The sequence below is a fragment of the Octopus bimaculoides genome, chromosome 13 (assembly GCF_001194135.2).
Source record: "Octopus bimaculoides isolate UCB-OBI-ISO-001 chromosome 13, ASM119413v2, whole genome shotgun sequence".
In the NCBI taxonomy this organism is placed as follows: domain Eukaryota; kingdom Metazoa; phylum Mollusca; class Cephalopoda; order Octopoda; family Octopodidae; genus Octopus; species Octopus bimaculoides.
In genome coordinates this window covers 61,504,255-61,515,595 of record NC_068993.1, presented here as the reverse complement: position 1 = coordinate 61,515,595, position 11,341 = coordinate 61,504,255, and the positions used below count along the sequence as shown (strand labels likewise).

At 33.6% G+C, this 11,341-nt stretch overlaps 2 protein-coding genes across 3 annotated transcripts; both read right to left on the bottom strand.

The window, feature by feature from the left end:
- Positions 1 to 752: 752 nt before the first annotated feature.
- LOC128249307 (zinc finger protein 98-like) lies at positions 753 to 4,854 on the bottom strand. Its single transcript, XM_052972527.1, has 2 exons — positions 4,765 to 4,854; positions 753 to 2,847 (listed from the first exon to the last, which is right to left on the bottom strand). The coding sequence occupies exon 2, from the start codon at positions 2,502 to 2,504 to the stop codon at positions 1,392 to 1,394; it is 1,113 nt and encodes a 370-aa protein (XP_052828487.1). The 5' UTR covers positions 2,505 to 2,847; positions 4,765 to 4,854; the 3' UTR covers positions 753 to 1,391.
- Positions 4,855 to 7,351: 2,497 nt separating this feature from the next.
- Positions 7,352 to 11,296, bottom strand: LOC128249308 (zinc finger protein 271-like). Of its 2 annotated transcripts, none has more exons than XM_052972529.1 (2): positions 10,796 to 11,296; positions 7,352 to 9,161 (listed from the first exon to the last, which is right to left on the bottom strand). In XM_052972529.1, exon 2 carries the CDS (start codon positions 8,761 to 8,763, stop codon positions 7,747 to 7,749), a length of 1,017 nt encoding a protein of 338 aa, XP_052828489.1. In that variant the 5' UTR covers positions 8,764 to 9,161; positions 10,796 to 11,296; the 3' UTR covers positions 7,352 to 7,746. The 2 variants fall into 2 exon arrangements, with proteins under 2 accessions (XP_052828489.1, XP_052828488.1); XM_052972528.1 differs by lacking the exon at positions 10,796 to 11,296 and adding an exon at positions 10,638 to 10,788.
- Between the last annotated feature and the right edge of the window lie 45 nt (positions 11,297 to 11,341).

Genomic DNA, 11,341 nt, shown 5'->3' with positions numbered 1-11,341 from the left:
GTGAAAGGTGCGATGAAGAGTGAGGTGCAGTTATTAGTTTTTGTTATTTTACTTTATTATATTTCTAATGTGAATTGTAAACATTTCAAAACAGACGGAAAATTGGCGGACAATCGTAATATATTAAATTCATGAAGAGGAAGAAAAACCTTCTCAATTCTTTGTCATTTTTCATTTCCTATGGAGAAACCACAGTTATTCCGAAGATCCGTCTTGAAAATATTTTATATCGATTTAAACACTATAAATACTTACTTTTCTTTTTACCTTTCTATTTTCTTTGATAAATTCGATAAATGCGACAAAGTTCTTCGCCGGAAATAATTATGGTAGAAGTTGGGCGGAAGTAACAGAATCCGGATAAACCTTTATGATAATAAATAGAAAACCAAAATATGGATATGTTTAGAGCAGCGCTTCTTAAACTTTTATTCATTCATGGCCCCATATTCCATCACGAGATTTTTCGCGACTCCGGGTATTAAATTTATGTTTTCGCGTAACAATATACATATAAAAAAGAGGTTACTTTTCGGTTATCTCACCCCCATTAAAAAAGTTGGATTATCTCCCCAAGTTTTATGAGAAATATCGGTACTTTTAGTTATCTCCCTCAACTAAAAACATCTTGAATCTGATATTTTTATAACAAATCCCACAAAACTGAGGCTTTAAAGTGAACAATCGGTGAAAATCAGTTTAGAAAATGTGCAAACAAGATTCGGTTATTAAAAAAGGTAGAAAAAGATTAATTTCAGAGAAAACCAGTTTTATTTAGAGTTTAACTTATTATAAAAATACAAAGAGACTGTTGCAGTCAGAACTTTGGAATTTACACTTGAAATGACAAACTGCTTGAGATGACAATCTTTATAATCATCATACAATAATGATGATGATGGTGATGATGTGGTCCAACACATTCCTGCATTGACAATGGACATAAAAAAAAAACATTGATGATATTAATTCAGAAAATTTTTCCACCAATTTTGTTTTTATGTAAAGTTTAATACAGCAATGACAACTTAACATTAATTTTCACCATAAACTCATGAAGGAACCATGTCGTAGTTTAAATTAAAGACATTACCAACAAAAGAATTGGTCTCTTGATCAAATACAATAATGATAAAACAAGAATCAACATAATATACCTGAAAGAATATACACAACATACAGAAAAAGTGTACCCACAATCCAGATGTATAAGTACATCACATACTTCTATCCTATTAAAGTATGGTGAAAGACTATATTTTATGATTTGTTTATTCCTTCTTATTTAGTTTCATACATGGTTATGAATAGGATATATTTAAGAGATTTTTCAGTCTTTCTCTCATGGAACAATACAGACGTGAACAGCTAAATCATGTTGAGAGAATGACTTACCACAGATCTCGCATATGAATCTGTTTGTGCTGAGTTAATACATTTCTGTAAGAGAATGATTTACCACAGATATCACAATGATATGGCCTTTCTCCAGTATGAATACGTTTGTGATCACGCAAAGAATCACTTCGAGTGAATGATTTACCGCAGATATCACAATGATATGGCTTTTCTTTTGTATGAATGTGCTTGTGTACAGTCACAGCAGGTCTTTGTGAAAATGCTTTACCACGAATATAAGGCTTTTCTCCAGTATGAACACGTTTATGTACAGTTACAGCAGTACTTTGAGAGAATGATTTACCACAGATTTCACAATGATATGGCTTTTCTCCAGTATGAATACGTTTGTGACTACGCAAGCTATCACTTCGGGGGAATGCCTTACCACAAATATCACAATGATATGGTTTTTCTCCTGTATGAATTCGTTTATGTCCCTTTAAATCATTACTTCCAACAAATGCTTTTCCACAAATATCACAAATAAATCGTTTTTCTCCAGTATGAATACGTTTGTGTACAGTCAAAGCATTATTTACAAAGTATGACTTACCACAGATGTCACACCGATAAGGTTTCTCTCCTGTATGAATATGTTTGTGTGTAGTTAACTCATCATTTCGAGAGAATGATTTGTCACAGGCGTCACAGTGATAGGGTTTTTCCCCAGTGTGAATACGTTTGTGTTTAGTTAGCTGATTATTTTGATTGAATGATTTATCACAGAAATCACAATGATATGGTCTTTCACCAGTATGAATACGTTTATGATCCGTTAAGTTAGTAATTGTAGAGAATGATTTGCTACACATATCACAGTGATAAGGTTTCTCTCCTGTGTGAATACGTTTGTGTGTAGTTAAAATATCTTTACGAGTGAATGATTGACCACAGATATCACACTGATATGGTTTCTCTCCTGTATGAACACGTTTATGAATAGTCAATTCGTCTTTTCTTGAGAACCTTTTACCACAGATATCACAGTGATATGGTTTCTCTCCTGTATGAATACGTATATGTGTAGTTAGATTACCTTTTGAACTGAATGACTTGTTACAGATATCACATTCATATGAAGACTTTGCCAAGCTTTTTGCCATCTTTATAGAACAAAAAATAACAGCTGTTTAACTGATTCACTAATAATTTTTCTTCTCTCACCACAATATATATGTTTGCTGCTTTCCTTTTTTTTCTGCTATGTGTCCATCATCTGAATGGAGAGTGCTTTATAAATTTATATGAAGATATTTAAAACGCAGAATTGTATATTACTCATTCCAGAGAAATTTTTCAAAATAATTCCTTAAATTTATATGAATATGGTTATATTTGTTCAGTATAACATCTTATGTCTTTAAAAGATGATAAATATTGATGATGTGTCTGTTGTATAATAAACGAAATTAAACGAAATTGTTTATGCCAGTTTCACCTCTGATTCTGAAATAATAAGGAAAACAGTATAAGATTTCAAGAATGCATAAACAGCATAAATTTCATTTCATTACTATATCTATAAATTGTAGAAGTGAAACCGTGACCAGAACAACTGAATTCCTCCAGTGTATCTCTATAATTTTACATATAGAACAGAGCAGAGAAATAAATATATTTTAACAATACATCATATCATAAAAGTATAACTGTCTGCTTGCCTAGCAAGAGTCACTGCGATGCAAGAAGTGTCATTTGCTTCCAGTCTTCTGACCAGTAAAGGGACATGGAAACAAGTGAAGGTTGCAGACAATAGAAAATCTGCCTCAATTCTGTCTTATTCACTGGACATTAAGGTGAAAAAAAAAAAAGAAAAACAATGTTATAAAATACAAGTTGATATATCATTATTTTTTGATGTCAGCTTTTCCATGCTGTCAAAATTATTTGGCTCTATGATTTTTCTGATACAAACCCCTTTAACTGTCTCTTATGGCATGCAGCAATATACTGTATATACCCATATTACATTAAGACGCATATAATATTGTGCACACACACACATATATACGAGATAATCCTTGACTTATGACAAGTAGAAGCTATATGCAATCTCCAGTATCTCATTCTATGATCTCCACAACTCTTCAGAACAAGGAACAACTTTTGGACAACAATGATATACGTTTCTTTTGTTACAAATATTCTCTTCTATTTTTTAAACAACTGAAATTATCATTTTAATTGCTGAGGTGCGTTTCTAAAGAACCTCCAGATAATCAGTCAAAAGTGTGGAAAAAATAAATGTTTTTAGGATAACCGAAGTCATGCCAGTCTACGAATTCATACAATGGTGTTTGATGTTGTTGGCCGATAGTGCTGTCTGTAAAACACGTTTCTCACTCTGTAAATAGACAAGAATATGACGCATGTGCTTATTGTATTTTACGATGGAAATATAAAGGTTGCATAGCTATTACTTGAATGTTTGGAGCTAATGCATTAGCCCCGAATGTTTTTAGGTTTACCAAAGTCTTTGCCTGAATTTAGACAGTGGCGTTTGCCGGTGTTCGCCGATGATGCTTTCCAACTATAAAAGCAGGCTACAGTAAGGTAAGCCACACAATTATGTAACCGTGTTATTTCTACGTACAGGATAATACTATACCTTAATCCACAAATGTGGTCCCGTTGTCCGTGAAGTACTTAGGGTCCACTTTTATACTGGGACTATGGAAAATTCCCAATTTTTCGGCCAAAGATAGGCAGTCGACTTTTACATGAGATCAACTGTTACTCGAGTAATATACGTTAGATCGTGAAAGGTGCGATGAAGTGTGAGGTGCAGTTGGTAGTTTGTTTATTTTATTTCTAATGTGAATTGTAAATATTTCAGAACAGAAGGGAAATTGGAAAGAAAATTAATTCATGTGAATCGTGGCAGCTATTCCGAAGGCGTAATTGAGAGGGACAGAGAGACTGAGACAATTCAAAAAGTAAAGATACTGAATTCTTTTCTTTTTTCTGTTTTAGGAAGGCGATTGACATCTGTTTTGCAAGGTGAAGTTCTATATAATAGTGAAAATACCCCAAAATAACAACAACAACAAAAATTCTATTTTATTAGTGACGACTATTCCAAAAGCCACCCTATTAGGGTGTCCACAAGGTCTGGGTACATGTAGTAAATAAAATCATAACATAAACAATTAGATATAAGAAATAATAATTTCTTAAAGTATGTGTTAATCCCCATTACCCAGACTTTGTGGACACCCTGTATATTAGAATCATGAAGGGGAAGAAAAACCCTCCCAATGCTTTGCTCTTTTCATTCCCCATGGAGAAACGACGGTTATTCCGAAGATCCGTCTTGAAAATATTTAATATCGATTTAAACACTATAAAACTATAAATACTTACTTTTCCGTTTACCTTTATATTTTCTTGGATAATTTCGATTAACACAAGAAATGATTATGGTAAGATGCTGGACGGAAAGAAAACCAAAGTAAAGATACATTTAGAGATTTATTATTACACATAGTTTCGTACTTATTCTGTTAACACTTATGTATTGACCACCCGCGGTGGTAAAAACTACGTGCACCACCCGTTTTCGGCGTAACAAAAACCCTAACACTGGGTGTCCGTATTCTCTACTTTCGCCTTGACTAGCACTGAATAGGCACAGCTGTTCAGCCAAGGGTTTTCTTGGACTAAACAACGACGTGAGAGCAATGGAACCTCTACGTACTTGTACGATTTGCTAGAAATAACTGTCAAATTTAGCTCAAGTTATACCAATCGGATCTGTTCCATCTCAGGCACAGATTAAAAATTTTTTTTTTTAACTAAACACTTTGAAACTTCAGAGACGGATCTTTCTGAATTGACGGGCACCACTTTTCATTTATGTTTTATGTAGTGTTTTTGGTACCGAAACACTTTCAAACTTCGTATACTTGTATATTTTGTGTTATAGAACAGATAAAAAATTTTGTAGTCGAAGTTATTTCATGTAAAAAATTGTCGTATTTCGGTAATTTCAACCAATCACTGACGTCTATTGAGGTGAAAACAATTACTGCTATGAAATATAAACAACATATTCTAGTGGTGTAATGGGACCTGTTTCGTTAAGAAAACAAGTGGTGCCCGTCAATTCAGAAAGATCCGAAAATGTTATGGGAACTCGGTACATATTATGGCTAATATCCAGTGTTGTACGAGAGTAGTTCACGGATCTTGTCAATCTCAGTCACGGATTTTTTAATTAAACAGTTTCAACTTCGGATACTGGTTGAATGCATCAGAGGTTTTTCTATTCGGTATATAAAAAAAGTTTGGCTACTTTTTCTAGCAGATCATACAACCACATACAGGTTCTGTCGTTGGTCTGTCTCAGTTATAATTTTGTAAAAATAATGAGCCAAAAGTTGTGGTTCGCAAACAGCAGCAGTAACTTTCTTCAGGTGAATACACGTCATTGATTAGTTAAATTTACCCAAATACGACCAGTTTAACACGAAATAACTTCTAAATTACAAAATTTTGTCAAAAACGCTAAGAGTAAACTGTGTTCTACATGACACATTCACCCAGTATCCGAAGTTTCAAACTGTTTGGTTTAAAAAAATTAAAAAATCTGTGGTTGAGATGGAATAAATCCAACTGTCTGAAACTTTGTATACTGATGTAATTTCTCATGCAGAACACAGTTTACTTTGAACATTTTCAACAAAATTTCATATTTTAGAAGTTATTTCATGTTAAAGTTGTCGTATTTGGGTAATTTTTAGCCAATAAATGACATGTATTCACTTAAAGAAGCTGCTGCTGTTTGCGATAGCAATTGAAGAGGAACAACTTCCGGGTCATCTCTACTAAATGTCACCACTCTGTTCTGCCTGTATATTATCCTTTCTAGTCAGCATGTGCATTCCTTAATCTTCCCCTCTCTACTGGCAGACAGCCACCTCTGCACTATCAACTACCAACCTGCGAGCGAACTTGTCACAACCACTACAGTTACATAATTTCTTATGTATGAGCTGCTGTTTTTACCTGGAAAATTTAATGTACTGCTTATAGAAAAGTGCGCCTAAATTGGTGTACTTTTTTATAAGTTTCAGGAGGAAAATAATTTCTGTATAGAAATCGATTGATTCCACTGATTTTTTTTTCAGAGGAAAGGTCAGTTGGTGAACAATGTGAAAGACTACGGCTACAGTACATTGGTGCCTGGAAGAAAACAAAGCATATTTGTTTTACCTTCTATTTCTAGCAGATCTAGAGATCACATAAAGGTTTCATCTTTCTTGACTTTGCTGATTTCTATGACAGTAGATAGGTCCTACCTAAAATACATTGGCAATAAACATCTTTGATTGGCCTATATTACAGAACTGTACATGTTTGCGACTTCTTGATTAGGTTCTAGAAGGGAAAAAATGAATATCATTTTCATCACCAGCATGCATAAACTGGCAGATTGTATGATGCTTGTGTTAGACCGGCAATGATGCAGGGTAGTGAGGCATGGGCCTCGAATGTAGAGAATTTGATAAGGCTGGAAAGAAACAAGGCAAGTATGCACAAGTGGATGTATTTCAAAGACTTGGTAGAATGGTGCCGAGTGAACAACTAGGTATAACAGGAATCAGATATTGTGTTCAAGAAAGAAGACTGCACTGGTATGGACAGGTGATGCATATTCATGAAGACAGCTGTATAAAGTACCCATGACTTAATGTACTCATTCAAATATTACTCTACCAATTTTGTCTTGACTACATTATATCTCCACAACAAAGCCACCATTATCACCATTTCATCTACAATATCATCCTGGTATTCATATCTTGTTCACTTCCTCGTAATGTCAGATCAGATCTTCTATTAAATAGTGCCAATAAATTATATAGGTTTCAAGTAAACAGTCAGTGAAAATCAGTTTAGAAAATGTGCAAACAAGATTTGGTTATTAAAAAAAGTAGAAAACGAATAATTTCATAGTAAACCAGTTTTATTTAGAGTTTAAATTATTTATAAAAATACAAAGAGACTATTGCAGTCAGAACTCTGGAATTTACACTTGAAATGACAAAATGCTAGAGATAATCATCATGTGATGATGATGATGATGATGATAATGTGGTCCAACACATTCCAGCATTGAAAATGGACATAGAAAAATATTGATGATGATAATTCAGAAAATTGCTCCACCAGTTTTGTTTTTATACCCACAATCCAGGGCATACTTCTATCCTATTATAACATGATGAAAGACTATATGTTCTGATTTGTTTATTTCTTATTATTTAGCATCATACATGGGTATGAATGCTTACAGTTAAGAGATGTTTTAGTCTCTTCCCTACCACAAGGCGATTCTTTCTCTCATAGAATACAGAAATGAATTGCTACAGCATGTTGAGCGAATGGCTTACCACAGATATTACACTGATGTGATTTTTCTCCCGTATAAATACATTTGTGTGTAGTTAATACCTTTCTGTTAGAGAATGATTTACCACAGATGTCACAATGATAAGGCTTTTCGCCAGTATGAACACGTTTATGTGCAGTTAAAGCAGTACGTTGAGAGAATGATTTACCACAAATATCACAATGATATGGTTTTTCTCCAGTATGAATACGTGTATGTGCCTTTAAATCGCTACTCCGAATGAATGATTTACCACAGATATCACAATATGGTTTTTCTCCAGTATGAATACGTTTGTGATAACGCAAAGAATAGTTTCGAAGGAATGATTTACCACAGATATCGCAAATATATCGGCTTTCTCCAACATGGATACGTTTGTGTACAGTCAAGGCATTAGTTCCAGGGAATAATTTACGACAGATATTACACCTATAAGGTTTCTCTCCTGTGTGAATGTATCTGTGAGTAGTTAACTCGTCATTTCGAGAGAATGATTTGTCACAGACATCACAGTGATAAGGCTTTTCTCCTGTATGAATGCGTATGTGTTTAATTAACTGGTTATTTTGATTGAATGATTTACCACAGATATCACAATGGTATGGTTTTTCTCCAGTATGAATGCGTTTGTGATCAGTTAAGTTAGTACTTTTAGCGAATGATTTACTGCACATATCACACTGATATGGTTTCACTCCTGTATGAATACGTTTGTGTGTACTTAAAATGTCATTACGAGTGAATGAGTGACCACAGATATCACACTGATATGGTTTCTCTCCTGTATGAACACGTAAATGAACAGGTAATTCACCTTTTCTAGTGAACCTTTTACCACAGATATCACAGCGAAATGGTTTCTCTCCTGTATGAATACGTATGTGAGCAGTTAAATTACTTCTTGAGGCTAATGACTTTTTACAGATATCACATTCATATGAAGACTTTGCTAAGCTTTTTGCCATCTTTTTAGACCAAGAAAAAACAGTTGTTTAACTCATTGAATAATAAATTTTCCTTTCTCACCACAATATATATGTTTCCTGCTTTCCTTTCTATAATTTATTTCTAACAAATATTCCTTCTGCTATATGTCCATCATCTGGATGCAAAGTGCTTCATAAATCTACCTGAATATATTTAAAATGCAGAATTGTATTGGACTCATTCCAGAGAATGACACACACAAATGTTGCTTAATAATCTTACCCAGAGGAAATCTTTCAACGTAATTCATTAAATTTATATGTAAATGGTTATATTTGTTCAGTATAACATCTTTTGTCTTTAAAAGATGATAAATATTGATGATGCTTCTGTTGTATAAAAAACGAAATTGTTTCTGCCAGTTTCAGCTCTGATTCTGAAATAATAAGGAAAACAGTATAAGATTTCAAGGATACATAAACAGCATAAATTTCATTTCATTACTATACTTATAAATTGTAGAAGTGAAACCTTAACCAGAACAACTGAATTCCTCCAGTGTATCTCTATAATTTTACATATAGAACAGAGCAGTGAAATATATTTTAACAATACAGTATATCATAAAAAGACTTTTAAAAATAGGGATTGATTTGTTCGACTAAACCTATGAAGGCGATGCCACACTCTAATGGCGGGAACAAAAGATATGCCGCATATACTCTTGTAAAAGTTGAAATTTTTAAGACCATTTTCTAAGATCAAATTTATGGGGTCGACTATTCCAAGGATACTACTTTTGAGGGGCTGAAATTCAAGCTAGAATCCGAAGTACCGTATCAGCAGCAGATCTCTAATCAAATAAAAACAAAAACACAATCAATTACAGTAATATTTTGGATTCTATACATCAAAACGCACGTCCTAATAAATAACAAAATCCATAAACGAGGCCGCGTAGGTCTTACAAAATATTTATTCTATGTCTTTTAGTTGTATCCATCAAACTTAACAGACTGAGTGAAATCGATTTATATCTCATAACATATCTACCTACCTGGTACCAGCATGCCACTACCTACTGTAATACGGTGCACGCACCTGATACCTACTCGGGGTGTTTCAAAAGAGGTTTGCTGGATCACCAGTATATTGTCCATAATATGGTGTAGAGTTGTACAAGATAACACTGTACCTTGACCAACAAATGTTGTTCTGTTGTTCGTGAATTACTAGGGTGAGCTTCTATATGGGTCCATGGAAAATTACCCATTTTTTTGCCAAAAAATAGGGGCACAAATTCGATATAAGTACCGAAAGATCACCAAATAGGGGATCGACTTTTATTCTTAGTATATACGATAGATCGCGAAAGGTGCGATGAAGTGTGAGGGGCATTTGGTAGTTTTTTTTTACTTTATTTTATTTCTAATGTGAATTCTAAACATTTCAGAACATACAAGAAATTTGAAAGAAAATTAATTCATGTGAATCGTGGCAGCTTTTCCGAAAGTGTAATTGAGAGAAAGAGAGAGATTAAAAAAAAAAAGATATTCAATTTTTTTTCTTTTTTAAGAAGGCGATTGACATCTGTTTTGCGAAGTGAGATTCTATAAAATGGTGAAAATACCAACTAAATAACGGAAAGAAATCTCAGAAATTCCATTTTATTACTGAGAGCTAATTTGAAAGCCACCCCACTTTTTTTGCAGTATTCCTGTGTTTGATACAAAGGAAATTACGATTCTGGTAGAAATTTTGGCTGACAATCGTAATAAATAAAAATCAGGAAAGGGAAGAAAAACCCTCCCAGTTCTTTGCTCTTTTCATTTCCCCAAGGAGAAACGACAATTATTCCGAAGATCCGTCTTGAAAATATTTTATATCGATTTAAACAATTATAAATACTTACTTTTCCTTTTACCTTTCTATTTTCTTTGATAAATTCGATTAACAAAGGAGAGAAAGTTCCGCACTAATTAAGATTATGATCGAAACTGGGCGGAAGTCACAGAATTCCGGATAAATATTTATAATTGGAAATATAACAACATGGATATTTATTCTTACACAGAGTTTCGTAGTTATTCTGTTAAAAACTATGGATTGATCAGCACTTGACTGCTCAGTCTTGGTTTTTCTTCGACTAAACAACCACGTAGGAGCAATAGAACTTCTACGTACTTGTACGTTCTGCGAGAAATAACTGTCAAATTTCCCTCGAGTTTATACCATTCAATCTTGATTGGAGTTCATTAATGTATTCCACGCTATACGATGCCATAATGCTGTGTATGTGTTTGTTGTTAATATATACAATATATTTATAATATATAACACAATAATGAAGTAGTGAGTTCGATCCCTGTAAAACACTGTAAAAAGGCCACACATGTCTCGGAACTGAGTAGCATGTGCCTGTCCTGGCCCATCGAAGACTGGTTGTAGCTTCGTTGTCATGCCATGTCTCCACTGTAACAAGTTCTGTACTTAAATTCTCTTAGAAATAGTGAACGTTTACTAATACTTCACCTAAAATGGAAATTTTGGCGAGTGAAATAAGGGAACTTCTAAGTTAGGCCTGTTAGAAATAATAGCTTAATCTCTTCGAATATA